This window comes from Gopherus flavomarginatus, chromosome 4 (assembly GCF_025201925.1).
Source record: "Gopherus flavomarginatus isolate rGopFla2 chromosome 4, rGopFla2.mat.asm, whole genome shotgun sequence".
NCBI classification, from domain to species: domain Eukaryota; kingdom Metazoa; phylum Chordata; order Testudines; family Testudinidae; genus Gopherus; species Gopherus flavomarginatus.
This window is the reverse complement of record NC_066620.1, coordinates 160,906,965-160,929,061: the sequence shown is the minus strand read 5'-3', so window position 1 is coordinate 160,929,061 and position 22,097 is coordinate 160,906,965. Positions and strand designations below refer to the sequence as shown.

The window sequence follows — 22,097 nt, the reverse complement described above, 5'->3', positions numbered from 1 at the left end:
ACATGTGCACATTTATTGCTGCATTTCTTGTTTACTGGGTAGTAGATTTCATATATTCTGTGTCAAAGGGTTTCCACGTATTGAGGCAGGATTAGGCTCAGGGTAGTGGGGAGGTGAGCTGTAATTCCAATTTCAGATACAAAGAGAAGCATACCTGCAGAACTTGTAAAATAAACTACTACACTTGCGCATGTGTACCCAATAGAAAGTTAGTCAAGTTACATACTGGTATGCCCCTTCATATGATATTAGAATAAAATACTATGGTATAAATCAAATTCCCACTTATGTATACATATAATTCCTAGTTACATTATTAAGAGTTAAACATATCTATTTAATAGAAAATAAACCCCTAAATGAGAAAGACGCTTTAATCTACACATGAGCCGATCAAACTCCACTTAATACTCGGCAGAAGCAAGTACTAAGCACTGTACTAAGCACACAAAAAAGTCCCAAACATTTAAGACTAAACAAGTTCAATAACCTGTAAATTTTATGGTGACAGGTTTCAGTGGTAGCCGTGTTAGTCTGTATCAGCCAAAAAACCCGAGGAGTCCTTGTGCCCAAATGAATTTGTTAGTCTCTAAGGTGCCACAAGGACTCCTCATTTTTTTGGATAAATTTTATGGTTGGTTTGGATTTTGAAATAACTGGTGAATAACTAACTACTTACATTTACGAATACACAATCATTTTCAATAATTTCAACATGAATTGCGCTTTAATCCTGCAAACCAACCAAATCCAAGTGTTAAAAATCATGTATGCAAGTTCTGGCAGGTGCTTTTACAGACTATGGGTTTATGCACACAAAGACTTAATGCATGGCAAGCCGTAGTGTGAATGGAAAGCACATATTTGAAACAGCAGAAGTAAAGTGCACTATGGAACTTTTAGTGAATGGCAGCAGGATCCACATGGCAACTTAACACACAGCATATTTACACCCTGGTCTACACTACATAGTTAGATTGATGCAAGTTAGATTGAGCTGAATTATTCTTTAACCACTTCCAAACTTTGGGGACAAATTTTGATGTTCTTCCATAGCATATCCATAGACTAAAGCTAGATATTAAAATGCTTCTTTGAGGCAAAAACATCCTTACAAATAGTGGTCTACTGTCACAGCATGAAAGAATTGGAATTTTTACAAAAATTGAAACAAGGAGTTTTCCTCTGCTTAAGGCGTATTATGTACACCACGATTGTAATATTTACTTTTATTACCTTCCTTCAGGAAAATTATGACATACCATAATATTTTACATATAATGGCATTTATTAGTTAAATGTTGAAGTGCCCATGTAGGAATTGTTTTATTGGTGAAGTTACAAAACAAAAAAGGAGTGCTATTAGGCATAAAGACATTAGCTTTTCTGTAGCATGACACTTTGCGGGAAATTAATATCTCATTGCATTTCATCTTTATGAAACCTGACCAAAATACTCAATCTTAGGTGCTTATAATAAGGCAGTTAAATCTGTATTTAAGCACCTAAATTTCTGACTGTCTTTTCAGAGATATTTCTCAGGTTCTCAGCATTTCTGTCAAAATCAGGCCATTTTTATTTTAAAAGTGTCTAAATATGGATGGATGGTCATTATTGCATGTGCAAGTAGTGTCACAACAACAGAACATATTTCTGCAACTATAAGCTTTTTAGATTCACATTCCCACAATCCTGAGCCCATCAACTGAAAATTCAGAACAAGATTTCTTTTCTTTTTTATACAATAGATGGGAGAAGCAAAACCTGTCACTAGAGGGACACACGGAGAGAGACTGAAAGAGATCTAAAGCACAGCTCACCCTGCAACTGTGACAAGGACTGTACATATTAAGATTTTGTACAGTTTAATCATGAGTTATACTTCTACTTAATTTAGAATGATACTTCACAAAATAGAACATTTTGATATCCAGTTCAGAAAGTCTCAGCCAAAGTTGCTCATTTAAGATTAAAGCCTTTGTACCTAATTTTGCCCTTGGATATCATGCGGTACTTCCACTGACCTCAAACACTGGCAGGCCTGGGCCCTTAAAAGTAATTTGCAGAATACTGAAAAAGGCAATCGATGTTGCAGTCTTTTCCTGTAAATCTTAAAACACCAACATTCTAATATTCTAATTTTTTAAATAATAGATGAACAAACTGATATCAGAAATTAATTGCATTCCTTTCTACCTAGACAGCAATCTAGCTGAAAAAGGGAATGTACAGAATTTAATCCTATATAGTTGTTTCAAATTACCATGTACACATTTTTAAACCATTTTGGATTGTGCCCTTTAAACTGAGTTAAAATAAAAAAAAAAAAAAATCAACCCCTGAAAAGTTTAATCTGATGCTTTCATATCCAGCCTGGTCCCATGATCTTCCTTACATTACACTAGATGTGAATATCATCCAAAATGAAAGAACAATGTATTATATGTTTCATTCAGAATGAAACATATCTAGTTTTAAATTTGGACTCATGATTTTATCTCATCTTTGTTCTTTATGGTGGATTCCACTGGAGGTTTATCCTGACCTAGGCTGTCTTGCACATCTGCTGACACATTATTTGAACAGTTCTCACTGTCACATGGCTCTGTGTCTGTAACTGTTGGATTTCCACAATCTTGGCTCAGATTTTCCCCATCTTTTCCCTTATCCTTTTTGGAATGAGAAACGTTCTCCTTTTTGTCAGACAAACTGAGAGCTTCCTCTGATTTGGAATTTTGACTTTCAGTATCACTGTTCTTTTCACTGTTGCTCTGCTTAGCAGCTTCACAGTTGGTTTCTGTTCCACACTGGTTGTTTTTTTCTCCATTTCTTGTGAGTTCTACCTTTTTTTCTTCAGCTGTTTTGCTACTGGAGCTGCTAGTTATGGATGTATTCTTGGAATCTCTCCATTTCTTATGTTTAGAAATATAACTATTGTGAGAAGAAACTGGGGATGTTGGCTTTTTACCTGTTTTGTTTCCCTCCAACTTCTGTTTTCTTGGTGGTCCCCAGATGAAATGCTCTGAAGGTGTGTAACGTTGTTGAGCAAATCGCAGGAGCTGTCTCCTTTCTCTTCGGTCTCTAATGGTATATACAAAATATTCCAAAGCACTTTGCTTAATGTTGGGAATTGTGTCTTCCACAAGAGCTTCATGGAGAATAAATTTTACAAGCGGAGATTTGAAACTCTCATATCCAAGCTCACCAAGACTTTTCAGAATGCGAGTGATTCTTAAGTAGTTGTGTTGGGACCTGCAAGAAAAGATTCACTGAACTTATATAAAACTAACAGGGACAAGAAATGCTTAAAATAAATTCTGCTCAAGTGAGAGATAGAGTATAGTCTAGTGGTTATAAGACTAGAGCCAGAAGTCTTGGGTTCCATTATCTGGTGTGAAAGTAGAATGAATTATATTGTGAAAATAGAAAGGATTAAAGAAACGCTGTCTGTACCTTTAAAAAAAACTGTTGGAATGCTGCAATCCAGGTGTCAGGAATACAGACATTCACATAGAACAATTGCACCATTTAAGGGCAATTGGTGAAGTATTAGCCTCAGATCCATAAAGAGTTAGTAAGGAAGTAGGATATGCATGCTGTGCCCCAGGTAAATTTTACAGTTTTGCTTTCTTTGTTCCTTTGTCTGATTCCCGCTTTTTTATCTGTATAAATAAGACTGTTTTGGCCTTGCATGGCCGCTCACATATTCTGAATGTTATTGGCAGAGCGCTGTGCTAATAAAACAGAGTGGTCTGACAAATTGTGAGTCCTGATTCTAACTTTGACAATTTGGAGGTTCCACCGAGATGGCAAACGTCTTCACTGGGGCTGTGTGATTCCTGACTGTTTTTGTGGGATGACCGTGGCAGCCGGCACCTGGGCATTTGGCCCAAGCGGTCCCCCACTAGAGCGGAAAGGCGCACAGCCACAGTGAGGTCTACGCCATCGAACCTGTTGGTTCCCACTCTGTTCTGGTAGGGATCCCGGGATCTGACATCAGGAATCTGGTCAGGTAATTATTTCTGTGTTTTGTCCGGACTGAGGACTGTCCTGTCTCTGTGTCTATCTGTCCTCTTGTGGAGTGTTTGAGTCTGGGTGCCGTCTCTGTCTGGGGATCGGCCGACCAAGGGGTTCCTGTCCCCGCGGTCTGAGTGAGTAAAATCTGCACAATTGCAGCCGCACCACACCTTGGGTAAAACCCTTAGTGTGAAAGCAAGGGCAATTGAGGCAGTAGCCTGTGGGCTCCTTTTATGTGTTGCAGCAGGCATCGCTCTGACGAACCTAAATTTCCTTCTTGTGTGATTGGTGTGGGGAAAGTCCTCCTGTACTGGTAACCAGACGTCTAAGTCGGGACAGTTCCCTAAATGAACGCCGGCTCATTTTATGTATTTAGGATGGGTCCAGACTCCTGTAAAAAGGGTCAAGACTCCTGTAAATTTCTGGGAAAATGGTCTAGGCTAACTCAGGGGGATCCCAAAACTCAGTGGCCACTGTTAAAATCTTGGAACAAAGACTGAGTGGACGTCTTAAAGGACAAACTCGGCCAACCTAAAACTAAATTGGCTAAAGGAGAGGTTAATTGTTTCATGCAGTGGTGAGAAGAGGCAAATCATAGGTGGACAAAATCAAAACTGGCCTCTCTCACTTATTCAAATAATAAGTTAAAAGCTTTATTAAAAGCCTCCTCTCCCACCACTAGACCGAGCGCTCCCCTTTACCCCGTTCTCCAAACCCCAGATCGATCCAAACCCCTTCATACTCCCATCTCATTGTAAAAAGGACAAAAAGTCCCTTGTTCTGTTCCCCTTTGTTGTCTGCCTCAGAAACTGATTCTTTATAGTGTCCCACTACCAATTCAGCAAGGCTCGGGGCGGGGGGAGCTCCTCAACTAGCCCCCACCCTTCCTGGTCCCTTTCCTTGAACATTTCTTTCAAAATTGTGAAATGACCACAATATCATTCACAAACGGTTCATTGAAAAAAGCAGGATCGGGCCCAGACAAGCAGGCAAGCAACAGAAAAGAAACAGGTTAAAAGCCCTAAGGGAATAGTGTCAGGAGTAAAAAAAAGTAGTAAGTGCAGGCATGAACCCCTGGAACAATACTTAAAAGGGTAAAATCTAAGGTGATAAAGGTGTCATTTTGGAACATAAACAAGTGATTTAAAAAAAGAGAGTAAAAAGTTAACTATAGAGGCTGGAGAGAATTAAGCAGTTAAACTTTGTGGAAAATGTTAAAAAGGACCATGTTAAAGAGAGAGAATTCTTGGTTTCTTTGCAGACATTCTGAAGGAGAAATGGGCCCTTTTCCAGAAGAGTGCCTGTAAATAATCCTTATATATATACAGCTATGCAAAAACAAAGCAGTGTAAAAAAAAAATGTTAAGGAAAAGAAAATGTGTATGTATCTATTTGTCTGTGTATGTAAAGTTCTAAGAATCTAAACCAACACATCTGGTTTGTAAAACTACTGTTTTGTAGGTGTAAGATAAATTGATTTTGTTTTTGTTTTTAATGCCACTAAAAATTCATTTGAGTCTTTGATTCAAAGTTGCAAAACTGACAGACCTTTTTGCAAGACACAGGTAATTAGTGTTGTTTGGCTTTGGGATTTAGCATTTAACCCTTAAAGGGTAACTTGATTCTTTACAAAAATTAAAATGTTTTTAAATAAAGAGCAAGTCATGGCTGCAATAGGGCAGTCAGAATCAGGAGAATAGGTAGAGATTCTGGAGTCTTTTTGTTTGTTTGGTTTGTTTTTTTTGTAACAATAGCAGATAAGAGCTGTAATGACAGAATAAGTTAACAGTGACCCTCTGAAGCAACAGCAGAGGTAAGGTGCACAAAACAAAAAGAAGCAATGTTAAAAACACTGAGCCTTAAAATGACTATGTGTAATCAGACTGTCACTTTAATAAAAGTACATGAAAACTCTGTAAAAACAAAACAAAGTTATACCTTATGTAAAAATTAATATGGCTAATGTTTTTAAAAAGTTATAGTATAGAAAAAATGTGCATTTTCCGTAGAACATGTGCAGCGTATATTGTAAAAAGGGATGTAAAAAAAAAAAAAAATGCAAATGAAACATGCTGCTGAATTAAAATCCTATTAGGGCTCCAAAAAGAGCCGCAATAGGCTGTGTTTTCTTTTTCAGATCCCTGTGTGTTAAAACAGAGTCTCTGAGCTCTGCTGATGGCTTTAAATCCAAAAGCCTAGCCTGTGTTGATGCAAATTACCTAACTGATAAAGAAAGGTAAAAACTGCCAGCACAAATGAAGCTGCAAGTAAAAAACATACCTGGTCAGCAAACAAACTGCCTACATAAAAGGCATGGTATAACAAGATACCTTTAATTAATTTAATGCTAATGTTACTGTTAATATTAAACATTAAAATAACTTTAATGTTAGTAAGTACCCCTGTAACAACTTGTAGTGTGTATGATTTTTGAAAAAATCCTTTAAAGTAATATGGTAATGATGCTTCTCAGCTATTACCTGTGAATAAACTTAAAGCTTAACACAGCAGGGAAAACATTACAAACTTGGTCTGCTATATAAGAGGCAAAACTTGAGGTACACCACCTCATGAATTTAATAACTAAACAGTGAAATAATTTTTGCATAACCCTTAAAATGTAAAAGCCATTAAAACCTGGCCTGCCTTAAAAAAAAAAAAAAAAAAAAAAAAACACACAGGAAAATATGGGGGTAATTCCTCTGTTTTGCCTGCAGTCAGGAAGGGTATTTGTAAAAAAATGAAATCTTTAAGCAATAATCAATGCCACCCCAAAAGGGGTAGAAAACTGTTCTTTTTGTCTTTCAGATAATCCAAAGTACTGTATAATGAACTATGTGTATGTGTTAATTCTTGGGGAAAAGTGTTTAAAAAGTGCTAGCAACCCACCAGAAGACAAATGTAAATGTAATGTAAGTACTGTGTTTACCAATAATCACATTTACTATTTGCCACAACAACAACAACAAAAAAGTCTCCGCTTACTGTAAGCACTGATTTAGCTAAATTCTCTATCAACCTTGGCATTAAATGGCAAACAGTTACCAATCATCTGTTAAAAGGTAAAAAGGTAACATGGCTCCTAAAAAAAAAATAAAAACAAAAATGTGAAAAACTGAACTGTTCATATTATACACGCAAATGGGGACATGTTAAAAATTGCCACTGCATAAAAGCATAACAGCTTACCATTGGTATAACATTTTCTGGATGGTCTCCCACAACTACTGGCATACTAATATTACTACCCTAATTGTTTTTGGTTTTACATTGTATGTGTTTAATTAAAATGTTTAAAATGTGCTGGTGAATAAAACAAATGTATGTAAAGCTAAAGCCACAGGCCCAAATCACCTCCCAGTATTTTCTATTACGTGAACTAAATAAAAAGTGACACTGGCGATTAATAATCTTAGTGTCAAAAGGGGGATATGTAGGAGCAGGATTTTATAATATCCCATAAGAATTAAAGTATAATTTGATTTCATCCTGCTAGTCACTATTTTTAAATAGCAGAAAGAAATGACCCCCTGGGACTATAGGATTCTGTTTTCCCATATGCATTACAAATTGGGCCCTCTCTAACTCTTTGTTTTAAGATTTAGGTAGTAAGAGACAGGATTCTCTATTGTGTCTGTGTTAAGTAAATTAAAAAAACATTAAAGGCCTGGGTCTCAATGTCAATTGTCTTAGTTATCAATTGTAAAACTTAGCAAGGTTTAATTTGCAATGCTTTTTTTGTTCTATATAAAATACTACTGTTTGTATTCTCAAATCTATTTGTGTGAATGAGAAATGTATGCATCAGGAAAAGATAAGGTGTGAAGGCCATTGTTACAGCCAGAGTCAAGGAACAGAGTCAAGGGACGGCTGTTAAACTGTCTGGCATCTCAGAGTGGATACATGCTTCGCAGTGTAAAAATGCACAGACCCCAGTGAACCAATCACCACCTCAGGACCACGCAGAGTCAATTTTTTTGACTCCAGAAGAAGACGTAGAGGAACAGCCTGCAATACCTTACAATCTACGCTCTCGTAAGGGTTGCCAGAAGCAGATGACTACATAAAGCAAGGCCCAAGAAGAAGCAGTAGTAAGCCAAGCTCCTGCTGCCTGGTGGACATAAAACTGTGAGTGCAGTTCCCTCAGTTGAGGTTGTCAGAACCAGAAGGGCCTTGCCTCCAACATGCAGCTCTGGTAGCGCCTGTTCCTCGGCTGCTGGTATCTTAAGGTCTGGGGTGCACACAATGACAATTCTTTTATCCAGCAGCAAGTGTGGATAGCTCAGATCCTTATTATTTCTAAATGCTGGGTCTGCAGCCACATCCCAGCCCACTCTCAAACTGGTGTTCCTGTCCTGGCTATCCCACTCAATTCCCCAGACCTCACTGGAGGACCTTGTCTGTTTAACACAATATGGAACAGTAATGACACCTGGGAAAAGGCTATTGGCAGTTCCTTTAACCCACTTGGGGGAGCAATACACCAGGCAAAAAGGCTCCTAAGTAGTTAAATAATGGCAAATAAAACCAGAGAAAGTTTAAGAGCCCTGGCCAAGGAAACAGAGGCGATCGGACAGGTGGCCCTCCAAAACCGTCAGGCATTGGACATAGTGCTCACGGCCAAAGGAGGGACCTGTGCTCTCACTGGAAAACAATGTTGTATGTTTATACAATACCAATAAGGTAATAGATCGCTACAGCCACTTAGAACAAATCGCATATCTTCCTCATGAAGAGCTGAGTTCTTTATGGAAGTGGCTAAGTAACCTGTTCAATTTCTCTGGCATAGGAAACTGGTTGTTTCAGGGAGCCCTAACTATCCTGTTTGAAATCTTAGTGATTTTTGTATGCTTTCAGTTAATCTGTTGTATCCAGAATTGTGTCACCCAGATGGCTGCCCCAAAACAGAGTGCTAATATAATGATTTTGAATATCACTGATGAACAAAAAGATAAGAAACGGTTAATTTGTGGAACCCAGTAATTGTTGGTCATGGCGTGCGCTTGACCAAAAGGAGGGATTGTGAAAGTAGAATGAATTATATTGTGAAAATAGAAAGGATTAAAGAAATGCTGTCTGTACCTTTAAAAAAAACTGTTGGAATGCTGCAATCCAGGTGTCAGGAATACAGACATTCACATAGAACAATTGCACCATTTAAGGGCAATTGGTGAAGTATTAGCCTCAGATCCATAAAGAGTTAGTAAGGAAGTAGGATATGCATGCTGTGCCCCAGGTAAATTTTACAGTTTTGCTTTCTTTGTTCCTTTGTCTGATTCCCGCTTTTTTATCTGTATAAATAAGACTGTTTTGGCCTTGCATGGCCGCTCACATATTCTGAATGTTATTGGCAGAGCGCTGTGCTAATAAAACAGAGTGGTCTGACAAATTGTGAGTCCTGATTCTAACTTTGACACTGGTTTGCCATTGTGTCACCTTGGGACACGTCATTTAATCTTTCTGTGTTTTGTTTTCGCCATCTGTAAAATGCAGATACTACTACTTAATAGTACCTTCCTCATAGGACAGTTGGGAGTGAGAACTAATGTTTGTAAAATGCTGGGAGACTCCTGAATGAAGAGCCGTAAGTATGGAACCTGATCACTCCTATTTGTTTATTTTAGCAATACACTGACTTAAAACTGTTTTGCTAGCTAGCACTGGAACACCTGAATTGATCTTGTAAAATAAGCAGTGACTGAGACCTTGGCTCTTGTGCAGTCCCTGACTTATTTAGGGCCTGCTGCAAAGTCTACTAAGGTCAATGAGATGACTCAGATAGTTACTGGATAAATAAAGTACTTGATGATTTTTTCAAAAAAGGTAATTATTTGACCAGATTTATTCATAAGCAACCCTAACCTAAGAAAGTAGTGTGCACCCATAATGTCAGGAGAAAATATTGCAAGAAAACACACTTCAAGCTCAGTGGTATTAGAAAAGTAGTATCAAACTTAAAAAAACAAAATTGAGAGATAAATGTTGGCCAAATTCATCTCAGACTTATCTCCCAGATAATCCCTGCTGCAGGGAGCCCCGGGCCCTTTAAAATCAACAGCCTGGGGAAGCCAGTCCAGCATGGTGTACTGGTTTACTTTCACCTCTGCCTTGAAAGTACTACAGTCAGTGAATTCATGGCTGTTGGTTAGATTGACAGTACGTAAGGAGCAGAGTCATAAGAATGTGTGGAAGAGATACATACATACAGACACAAACAATCATTGATTCCTGCTTTTTGTCTCTCCCACTTTCCTGGCATTCTTTTGAAAATATGTCCTGCTTTTCTCTAGAAAACAAAGGATAAAAATTCTAAGGCAATTACATAGCATCTAATGAATGCCATTACTTACTCATTCAAATGTTGAAATCTTTCTTGCCAATTAGCAGCTCGAGCTACATTTCCTGTTTTATCAATTAGTTTTATTCCAAAAAACTCCAACATCATTTTATAAGCCAACAGGAATCTTCTAATTGCTTCTTTTGTTTTCTTGAATTCCTAATAAAATAAGAAATTCATCTAAAATCCTAAATGGCTCTAAAACAAATACTTTTGCATTGTACACAACAACCTGATACAATAACAGTCATACTTCAATATTAATCTGACAGTAAACTCAATTTACATTACCTCTATTTCATATGTAGTTAATTCTTTAGCATAGAAATTCAAACCTTGTTCTCTAAGTGGAAAAAGCCTGTTTAAAAAAAAATTGTTTCAGTTTATGGTGAACAAAATAACACTTTTAATCAAATCAATGCTTTAAAATAAAAATAGCTAATAAGTAACCAACCACTGTATATAAGTGTGATTATGTTCCAATTTTTCATAGTCTCCCTTCCATTTATTCAGGACTTCTTCAATGTAAACTCCTGTATAAACAAATTCAGGAAATTATTAGGTAGCAATCAAAAATATATTTCAAATATATTACAAATGTTTTAGGCTTATATTGTGCTTTGTGCTAAAGACATGCCATTAAATTAAAGAGGAGCATAATTAGCATTGTCCATACACAGATGTTAATTAATATAGACCAGCTATTCAGCACGCGTAAATTGGCATAGCTCCATTGATTTCAATAGATGCAGATTTATACCAGCTGACGATATGGCACTATAACCTGTGTAAAGTATATTGACCATTGTTTACTCAATGGAGTAGGTTTCTTATCACATCTAAAACAAGCTATTTATTCTGATGATATTCAGAGTGAAATCTGTAGTCACTACATTAACGCAACTCTGCATATATGAGATCCTAGTCTAGTAGCATATGTCATGAATACTACAAGGAAGATATTGATTCAAGAATCTCTCTGGTTGCCAGATGCATTAGGATCTGGGAATTTGTTTCAATTAATTGTGCCTGAAACTCCTGATGCCACTAGTGTTGCCAAGAATTTAAATAGAGTTTCTCAAGTCACACAACACTCCAGGAGAATTTCCACTTGTATTAGTCTCATCACATTAATGCATTTGGGTCTTACTGGCAAGCACAAACAGAAACCAACAGTAGGGGACCAAACCAAAATGGAATTTATGAATTATTATTAATCATTCATACCGTGCATCACCTCAAAGTGAGCTCCATTCACATATTAGCACCCCTTTGTGCTAGGTGCTGAACAAAACACAGGACAAACCGATGACCCCTTGTTCAAAGCCTTGCATTCTAACTATATAGTGAGATTTTAAAAAGCACTCTGTGCTAACTCTTCTCTGGTTGAAATGAATGGCAGTTTTATCACTGAAATATTGCCAACCCCCAAAGTTCAAAAACCACAATTAAAACTAAAAAACAAACATGAGATTTAAGAAAAAAGATTCTCTCATGTCACAGTGTTGCCAACTCTCCCAAATTTATAGGGCACGCTGATTTTGGCCCCACTGCAGGGTCTCAACATGGCTACCTGATGGTGCAAAGCTTCCGGTTTCTCCCCAAACCAAAGTTCTAATTCATTATTTCTGTGTCTGCCTGCCCCAATCCACAATCTGCCCGTTTCCCAGCCCAGCAACAAATTAAATACAAACACTGTGCTTACATCAGTTTTGCTCCCCACAGCCTCCATTATCTGCTCTGGCAACTTCAAGGGTTCTTCACCCATCTCCTAGGACAGTGGTTCCCAAACTGGGGTTTGAGAACCCATGGGGGTTCATGAAATGTTACAGGGGGGTTTCGGGAAAAAATTCCCTAATGGCGGACAGACCTGTCCCTAGGTACCCCGGGCAGCACGGGCCAGCACCCCGGAGCCCCTGGACTTCCAAGAGCTAAGAGGATCAAAGCAAGCATATCTATCACGCTGAGGAGATTTAAACTTCAAGACTCCTTATAAGAAATGGAAAGGGAGGTGAATATTTTTTGCTGTTTTTTAAAATTAAATAGGCAGCTAGTATTGTTTTTAAAATTATTATGATGAACAAATTTAAACTTTGTTGTAACGTGCGTTGTTTGTCTGGACTGCTCAAGACCTGAATGCTTGTGTAGGAGGAACTCTTTGAGTTGGCTACTTAAATACTTTCGTGCTGTTTCACATCCGATACTCCTTGATGAAACATAGGAGCCTTGTCTTATGATAAGCTTGTTCAAAGTGATACAAGCTACGAAAGTGAGATCTTGGAAGAGTGTTGCCATTTTCATTATGTAATAAAAATACTGTAATGATAAATAAGAACATAAGAATGGCCCTACTGGGTCAGACCAAGGGTCCATCTAGCTCAGTATCCTGTCTTCCGACAATGGCCAGTGCCAGGTGCCCCAGAGGGAATGAACAGAACAGGTAACCATCAAGTGATCCATCCCCTTTCGTTCGTTCCCAGCTTCTGGCAAACAGACGCCAGGGACACTTAATAATAAATAGCGTGTAATAAGCATGTCATAAAAACAAATTTTATATTTCCAAGATCACTGCTTTTATAATAATTTATGAACAGGTAAATGAGAAATGTTCATTTTTAGTAGGGGGTTTGCAAGACTTGACATTTTAGTGAAAGGGGTTCACAGGTTGTTAAAGTTTGGGAACCACTGTCCTAGGACTTCTTCCTTTTCCCCCAGTCCTGGGAAGGAGAAAGGCTCTTCATCCCCACTGTCCCTGCCCAGACCTGGCCTGGAGGGGATGCAGAGAGCAGACTGATCCATTTTTCCAAAAGGGCAGTGCAAAGGAGGGAGCAGAGCCTTGAGCTGCTAGGATCTTTCTGGTCACTACCTCCTCCCTGTGATGGAATGCACCCCTATATTCACACCCTACACATTGTTGTAATAATATTTGTACAAAGTATGACTTGTGAGATAACATCTGAAAACTCAACTTGCTGATCAGTAATACCATGGTAAAATGTGTATAGCAGCATTAGATGTTAAAAGTACATGTTCAAAACTCATGAAGCACTGAACTGGTCAAACAATCCTGTCTTGAACAAAGAGTGTGTGTTTGCTTTAATTTGCATTTAAGTAATAAACAGAGTCAACATGAAGAAAGGGGAAGGGAGGAAACAAAAGGAAACCTGCATGTGAGCATACACAGGAGAAAAACACCTCAAGAGTCTCCTCTCCTCTCTCCCCGTGTCCATCACACTCTTCGTATTTGAGAAAACAAAAGAAGCAGCTGTTGGATTCTGGGGGAGAGGTCCTGGAAGCATGTGGTGAGAAATTTTGCTTAAATCTAATATAGTTTGTTAAGTTTAGCATTAGAAAGTGTTTTATCTTTATTTTTGTAACTATTTCTGACTGTTTTCCCTATGCTTATTCTCAATTAAAATTTCTCTCTTTATCGTTAATAAACTTGTTTATTGTTTTATCTAATCAGAAGTGTCTGTGTAACTCCATTTAAGGTGGCAAGTTGTACAGTATTCCCTTAAAGGATTAACAGACTTATTATATTTGGACTGTACAGAAGAGGGCTGAGCAGTACAAGACATACATTTCTAGAGAGAAATCTGGAACTGGGAATGTGTTGGTGTCACCCTGTGGTTTAAGCAAGGCTGATGAGAGCCAGGGTGTGCCTGACAGGCTGCAGTTACAGAAACACATCTGGGAGCGACCTGCATGCTGGCAAGCTGTTTGTAAGAGGTCCAAGTTGGGAGCTACAACAGTAAGGCATTGCAAGGCACCACATGTTCCAAGGCAAGGGTGACACAGCCACCCACACTGGTCTGGATTGCCAGGGTGTGACTGGTATGTCACACTCCCCTCGTGTGAGAATGGCATCACTCTCCTACCCAAAACCACCTCTGACTCCTGAGGGGAGAGCTAAGCCTGCCTCCTGCAGCCCTGGTTGGATGCTCCTCCACAGGACATGGGGAAGTGGGGAAGGTAGCCAGTGAAAGGGGTTTTTCCCATGGGTAAGGCTAGAAATCACCAGGAACGCCTCAGATCATTACCATGCTGGCTCTAGTACCAGCCAAAATGATGTTATTCACAGTGATTTAAGAGATTGGCAGCACTGCCACCAAATTCCAGGGGAGCAGAGGAAGGCCTACTCTGAGTGACTCTGCAAAAAAAAAATAAATCACACCCTAAATCTATTGCCTTTAGCACCAAACTATGGCTAACTCAGAGCCAGTGTTGTGGTAAGCAGGTGGAGGCAGGGAGCTCCTTTCCCACTATGCTTTTGACCAGTTGGCCCCATAGAGCGGGTGCTTGCACCACCTATGGACACAACCCAAAATTATATGGAGTCACGCTGGAGTGGGAGATCCTTCCTATTCTCTCTTTGGGACACTTCCTTACCAAAGTTTAGAACCAGTACTTTATCCTCATCCTCCTTGATCTGTCAGCCATCTTTGACATACTGTCAGATTACTCACCATCAGGTTTAAAGGGAATTTTATTCTTATAAAATCGGAGATTGCACAAGTCATTTTGATACCGGAGATCTTTAAAGTTCTGCTGAAAAGAAACAAACAAGGCATTATTAGCCTGCAATAAAACTATCAACAGTGGAAGTATGCTGGCATTCAGCTCTTTTAAAAGATTTTAGAACCAAAAAGGTAGGCCTTTAAAAATATTAAGTCACTAGGACTACTCACATGCTTAAAATTAAGCATGTGCATAAGAGTTTGCATGATCAGGGCCTTAGATTGTAAGTTTTATAGGTGTGGGAGGAAACAATGGCACATCGGGTCCAGTTGTCTCCCTCGGGCATCTTCTTTTGGATATTATATCAGAAGTTCTACTCTTTTCATTGTCTCATACTTAATAGGGAAAGATAAGGCCTCTTTTAAAGAGTTCTCTTGGTTATTGTTCTTTATTTAAAGAGTGTTTTTAAATCACAAAATGCCCTTACTGGATATTGGTGTCGATACTTGTACAAGTCTCTTGCAGCATAAAAGCTCCTCTTTGGTTTCGTTGTCAGCTCAGTTGCATCATCAATCTGAAACATTTAAAGAGTAGTTAACATCCACCTACAGCCAAACTGAACACTGATTTGTATTATTATGGTGTTCGACATTTTAAAATAAATATTTTGCAGAATGGGCTTCAACAATTCTGAATACATAGATCTAAAATTGCATAAATTTACTTAAGCTTTCATCAAACAATATAAATATGTGACAGGAAGGATATTTTTAACACAACTCTACTTTAACACATGAACAAAAGCAGGGCTAGTACACATGGTAGAGGCTTTTATAAATTCTATAATCTCTTGAATTTGGATCAATAGGTTGGCCAATGATTTATTTACTGAATGTAAAACTTATCTAGAAATTATTTTAAAACGCAAACGCTTATCATGACAAAATAAGAAGTGGCTGAACATGAAAGTGAAGCATAACTATACCTTTATGTTAGTGAAATCAGACTATTATAAATCTGTGTCATATCTTACCATGAAAGCATACCTATAGCTACCACTGCATCCTGTGGAAGAAAACTGTTGAATGGCAAAAAAGAATATTTGTAGCACTGTCAAACTATTTTATATAATTCAGTAAACTCGTGTTTAGAGCTGTCAAGGCTGATTCCCCACTCTGGCACTTCGAGTGCAGAAGGTGGGCCTGCAAGGATTCTAAAAATTAAAACTGGCCACTCTAGGCTGGTATTAAACTCACAAGGTTACAGCTTTTCTCTGATGTTGGCTTGGTAAATGCTGCCACCACCCAAATGCAAACCCCTTTTGGACCCAGGAAAGAGCACTTGGGAATTCCTCCCTGGGGGTTACCCTCAAGCACTTTCACACAAACTCCCTTCCAGGGAAGAGCTAAGAAAGAAAACAAAGGAAATCAGCTGTTGCCACCAGCTAATTAAACAACATGTGCACAAACCTCTTAAGGCACCAAAAATCCAATCCTGTAATTAAAAAAGGTAAATGTAAAATGTAAATGTAAAAAAGGTAAAAAGAAAGAAAATACATCTGGCACTTAGGCTTTTGTTAGATCTTAAAAGAGCAATTCCAAAAATTAAGCACCCAAAATAGCTTTTTTGGGGGTTCACCTTAAAGGTTACAAGCAGGGGTAGGCAACCTATGGCCCGGCACACAAGCTGATTTTCAGTAGCACTCACAGTGCCCTGGTCCTTGCCACCGGTCTGAGGGGGCTCTACATTTTAATTTAATTTCAAATGAAGCTTCTTAAACATTTTAAAAACCTTATTTAGTTTACACACAACAATAGTTTAGTTATATATTATAGACTTATAGAAAGAGACCTTCTAAAATGTTAAAATGTATTACTTTGGCACACAAAACCTTAAATTAGAATGAATAAACAAAGACTCGGCACACCACTTCTGAAAGGTTGCCGACTCCTGGGTTACATGCAAACAAAAGCAATCTGGGGTTAGAACAGAGGAGTTTACAAGCCTTACAGAAAATAAAAGAAATAAACCTAATTGGGTCTTTCTAGACATTCCTAATCTATTTACATATTTGGGTAGTTCTACGTGTAATCTGATGATTTCCATACGTGGCAAAAAGTTTTTTAAAGCATAGTCATAGCCCTGACTTGCTCTGTTCCCTTCTCTCTGGAGAACAACCACAGAACATAAAGGGAAAGCTTTTTTTCCCAGATTTTAAAAAGTTCTAGCCTTCCCATTGGCTCTTTTAGTTAGGTGCCCACTCCCTTTTCTTTACCTGGAGGACTTTTTAACCCTTTACAGGTAAAGCAAGCAGCCACCAAGAGGGACTTCATAGCTAACTGACTGGCTGGGTGTCCATAAAAGGGAGCTACTCCTCCCTCACAAGAACATAAGTTTACGTTCCAGTGAAAAGCATCACTAAACCCCTAAAGCAAAATTGTTCTTGGGGGAAGGGGGAAAAAAAAGCATTTATGAAAGCTTGTAGCAGATCCCAACTGTTCTGGAATCTATGAGCCTGATTCAGAGCCCAATGAAGTCAATGGAAAGACTCCCATTGGATTCAGCAGGTGCTGGATCAAGCTGTATACATTTTACAAAAACCCAACCAAAAGCATTCAGATATTGAGACTTGCTAATTCTGTTATGCACTTTATTTTTCACACCATTTTGTTTTCTACAATACTGTAATAAGAGATACTGCTATTTGAGATACAGAAATAAAACTCTCTTATAGAAATCAATACACAAACCTTTTTTTGGGGGGGGAAGCACACATTCTTTTACACTTTATTTGTGGTAGTACAGACAGAGCCTGGCGTTTTCCTGTGAGATCACATCCTCCATCCACTGTACCTCAAACGCCCTGCCATTAATACATTGTTTACAAGATGCTTTGATGAAAGACTGGCTCTGACTCCAACTAAAGATAAAACATGCTTACCTGGACAGCAAATACCCTTTGATAATTAAATACCAGGCATTAGCTGCTCCACCATGATACATGAAGCAGAATGACAGTAAATTTTAAAATTCTAGCTCTTACTTCATTTACGTATACCTCAAAAATTAAACACTTCTACACAGCTAAGAAAAAGCTGGACCTCATTGATGAAGTTCGGACGCCACTGAAATCAATGACTGTTTTGCCATTGACTTATTTCATCCTATGTTCCTAAAACGTAGAACTCAGTACTTGAAACTCTCAAAATCAGGTCCAGTCAGAAGTCACAAATCTATGTTGTGTACTACCCAATACTTATACATATCCTCAACCTCTTCAACTGAGGGGGTCAGTTTAGAAAAAAAATTAATTTTGGTGTTTCAAAGTTTAAAAAATAATCTTCACTGTGAATGTCACCAAAGACTTCGCGCAGGCTTTCTGACTGAAATTGTAAGCACATTGCAAGGGTTACCGTATATACTCAATCATAAGCCGTTTGGTTTATAAGCCGACCGTCCTCAAGATGGATAAGTAAAAACTGAAAAATTTTATAACCCATTCATAAGCCGACCCTATAATTCAGGGGTCAGCAATCTTTGGCTCCCGGGCCATCAGGATAAGCTGCTGGGGGGCCAAGATGGTTTGTTTACCTCCAGTGTCCGCAGCCATGGAGATAAACCTAAGTAAATAAAGTGTCCCGGTGTGCCAGCTGTTACCCTCATGGGCCAGGACAGCAACTGGTGGGGAATATTTTTTTAGGGGAGAAGCTGGGAGTCAGGGGAGTAACCCCTGTGACCAGCCCCCACACTCTCCCCATCCCATCCCTTTCCACCTTATCTGGGGAGGGTCAGGGAGGATGTCTCTGACCTGGCTGGAGCTGCTCTGGCAGGCTGGGCAGTGTGGCTGCAGCCCGCTCCGGTGGGCCAGACCAGGCAGCACAGCTGCAGCATGTTCTAGCGGGCTGGGTAGCGTGCTCCAGCGGTGTAGCCACAGCCTGCTCTGGGGGGCGGGGCTGAGCGGCACAGCTTCAGCCTGCCAGCCCCGGAGCTGCAGCTGCTTCGGAGGCTGGGGGGAAGTAGCATGGCCAGAGGTGGAGAGACTCTGGCCCTGCCTCTTCCCTTCTGGCTGTGCTGCCTCTCCTTGCCCCCTCTGTTGGGGGGAAGGGGCTGTGTCCCACCTCTCCCTCTCTATACCCAGTCATAAGCTGACCTCCTTCTCTGGTGCTTCCCTTTTTTACTAAAAAAATGCAACTTATGAATGAGTATATATGGCAGTTATCTCACTTTATGGCTTACAAATATCTGCTGCTATAGTAAATCTGAAAAAACAAATTGACTTGTCTTGGACATCCAAGTGTAAGAATGCTTACCATAAGACGACACTTGCAAGTTGTGCAATATATTTGTGTTTGGACTGATCTTATGTTGTTAGTTTTTCTAGTGCCATCTATGATACACAACATTTAATTCTAATTGTTCATCTCAGCACTCAAATATGAGACAATATTCAGTTTAGACTCCTAGGCACTGGTTCCACCCTCAGTTACATGGGGTGCATGTGCACCTCCTATTAATGTCAATGGGAGCTGCACATGAGTAATTGAGGGTCAAACTGGGCCTTTAGGCTTTATTTACATAAGCCTTTTTTTCCCTTCAAAATTTCCCACCACTGCTGCCACCAGTTCTGCTACTCTGGGGGTAACAGTGGTAGGAATGATGCTATACATAGCATCTAGCAGCTAGCCCTGCTCAGAATCGGTATACGTGTTATGGCAACTAAAATAGTGGCAGCTGCTGATACACTGGCACCCAGGCGTAGTCAATTATTTTTTGGCAAGGTCCAAATTTCTTGGGCAAGATCTAGTCAAGGTTCATATTCTGGAGAAAATAATAAAAAAATAACAATAATGATAATAGTAGTAAATACATAGATTTTGGGGGTCCATTCAAAAACGTCTGGCGGTCCGGATCTGGCCCCATGTCCGCCTATTGATTGGGTGCCAGCAGGGATAATCTACACAAAGGCTCCCACTGTCGCTACTCTTCGTAGAACACTACAGATGCTAGCAATGGTGGTAATTGTAAGGGAAAGTTTCCTACTATAGATAAAATATCAGTGTAGAAACAAACATGGATGCCTCAGAGACATCAAGACCACATCAATATACTAGTCTTATATCTCTTAATAAGCCACTACTGCCGAGTCTGACAGCTACTCTACTAAACTAACAATTCTCAACCTTTTCAGCAACTGTACTAGTTTAGCAGACACTGATCCCAATGTCTGGTAAGGTGCTGAACTCTGTGTTACGGATGGTTGAGCACTTTCAAACCCCACTAAAGTCACTCAGCCTGTTGTAGATTCAGGATCACAATACCTTGGTTATACCAACCAGTGTACATCACTTTCTATCCTTTTGTACACAATTTGTGGACCCTGAGCTGTCCCAAACCTCAGACAGGTGCAATCATGAGAGAGCAGCAAAGATACCACTGCAAGTAACTTAAAGATGAATGGGAAATAGGTAGCAAAGCAATGTGACCTTGCACTGAGGATCATTATTAAAAAGAGAGCATAAAACTCCAATCACAGGTGCCAGAAAGTACCAGAAGTAACACTTTAAATTATTGTACTTAGCATGTTTCATCTGGAAGGACTCTACACATATTAACTAACTTTCCCTCTCAAGAGAGATTAAGTCTTCATAGAGAGGTGAAATCAAAAGACCTGCCATAGGCCACACCAAGGTGTCAATATCAGAGCCAAGATTAGACCTCCTGAGTTCCTGGCTTCCCAGTCCTTTGCTCTATCCACACATTCCCCATGGTTGGTAACCATAGCATTAGATTACTAAGAGGATAGCAAAACAGTCTTGGTCTCAAACAGCCCTTGAGGCCAGAAGAAATAAGCTGTGAAGCAAATTGTGCATTAGGGGAAATACAAAAAAAAAAAAAAAAAATCCCCACAGCCCAACACACTTCCTCCTTTTTCAGCCTGATACAGAACACACGTCACCAAGAGGAAAACAAGCAACCCAGCAGCAGCAGGCGGCACACACAGAAAGCAGCAAAGTCCCCAAGCGGGGTCTGCCTCCCCGAGCTCGGGGGTGCCACTCAGCCCCCTCCCTCCTTTCGTGCTGCTTTATTGCAAGGCAAAGATCCAGCCCAATTTACTCCTCCAACACAGCGTGCGGACGGGTACCGAGAAAGCGGAGCAAAGCCTCAGCGCCCCAAGCCTGCTGCATCCATGGGACACCCATGACCGTAGAGACCTCCCAGAGCCCTGGCTGGGGGCTGGGAGAAAACACCAGCCGCCGAGTGCAGGGCTGCCGGGGCACGGGGGTCTCTGCCTGGCTCCTAGCCAGCCTGCAGAAGTTGGCGGTGTCAGGGATACCTGCTCAGGGCCGGGGGCTGCTGCTGCTGCTTCTCGGCCCCCTTCCACCTCTTCCCCTTCCTGCCGGGTGTCCTCGGGCCGGGCGCTTGCGGCAGGGAGCGGGGCGGGCGGCTCCGGGGCTGGCTCTTCCCCGCCGATCGCCTCCTGCTGCCGCTGGTCCCCGCCTGGGTCCTGCAGCTCGGGCTCGGAGTCCGTCTCCCAGGTGGAGTCGCAGTCCTCCACCGTGGCGGGCTCCTTGACGCTGACCCCGCTCAGCAGGCTGCCCATCGGGGACGGGGAGGCGCGATGGCAGCCCCCGAGCCGAGCTGGGAGGACGCGGAGAGCCGGGGGAAGGGGCCGCAGGCGGGCTAGGGCTGCTGCTGCGGCTGGGGCATGTCGGTGCGGGGAGGCCGCAGGCGGGAGCCCAGGCAGGAGGCGAGCTGGAGCAAGGCAAAAGCGGCAGCTGGGGCTGCCAGCGCCTCAGCCGGTCCCCAGCCTAGAGACACACACACAGGGAGGAGCTGGAGGCTTCGGGATTTCCACAGCAAGCGCTCGAGCACGCCCCTTCCCTCCCCCTGCTCCTGCATGAATGAGACACATGGGGCAAGGGCTCGCTCAGGCGCCCTCGTGGGCTCGCCTGCACTAGCCGGTTAGCACGAGGTAGGGCTACACTGCAGCTGCAATTTCCAGCTGGTGTAGACATAGCCGTGCTAGTGGCACAGAGGGTGGCTCCGTCCAAGATCCTAGGGGTACTACTGAGGGAGCTAGCTCATACCTCTCCCCCCCCCCCCCCACGGCAACATTCTGTTTTTATGGTGCTCAGTCAAAGCTAGGCCATGTACTTCTACCTGAGCTGGCAATGTCATCTCCAGCTTCAGCGTAGACATATCCCAATGTGTGGTAGCAGTAGTAATACACTTGGCTTGCACAGAAGGGGTTGGGGTGGGCATGGTGTAGAGCAGAGGTCAAGTG

General features: G+C 40.8%; 1 protein-coding gene across 2 annotated transcripts; it reads right to left on the bottom strand.

Moving 5' to 3' along the window:
* Nucleotides 1-1,584: 1,584 nt before the first annotated feature.
* Nucleotides 1,585-21,605, bottom strand: OGFRL1 (opioid growth factor receptor like 1). 2 transcript variants are annotated; one of them, XM_050950817.1, is made up of 7 exons: nucleotides 21,147-21,605; nucleotides 15,300-15,386; nucleotides 14,821-14,902; nucleotides 10,809-10,887; nucleotides 10,646-10,712; nucleotides 10,368-10,513; nucleotides 1,585-3,252 (listed from the first exon to the last, which is right to left on the bottom strand). In XM_050950817.1, exons 1-7 carry the CDS (start codon nucleotides 21,411-21,413, stop codon nucleotides 2,487-2,489), a joined length of 1,494 nt encoding a protein of 497 aa, XP_050806774.1. In that variant the 5' UTR covers nucleotides 21,414-21,605; the 3' UTR covers nucleotides 1,585-2,486. The 2 variants fall into 2 exon arrangements, with proteins under 2 accessions (XP_050806774.1, XP_050806775.1); XM_050950818.1 differs by having other exon boundaries at nucleotides 14,821-14,899.
* Between the last annotated feature and the right edge of the window lie 492 nt (nucleotides 21,606-22,097).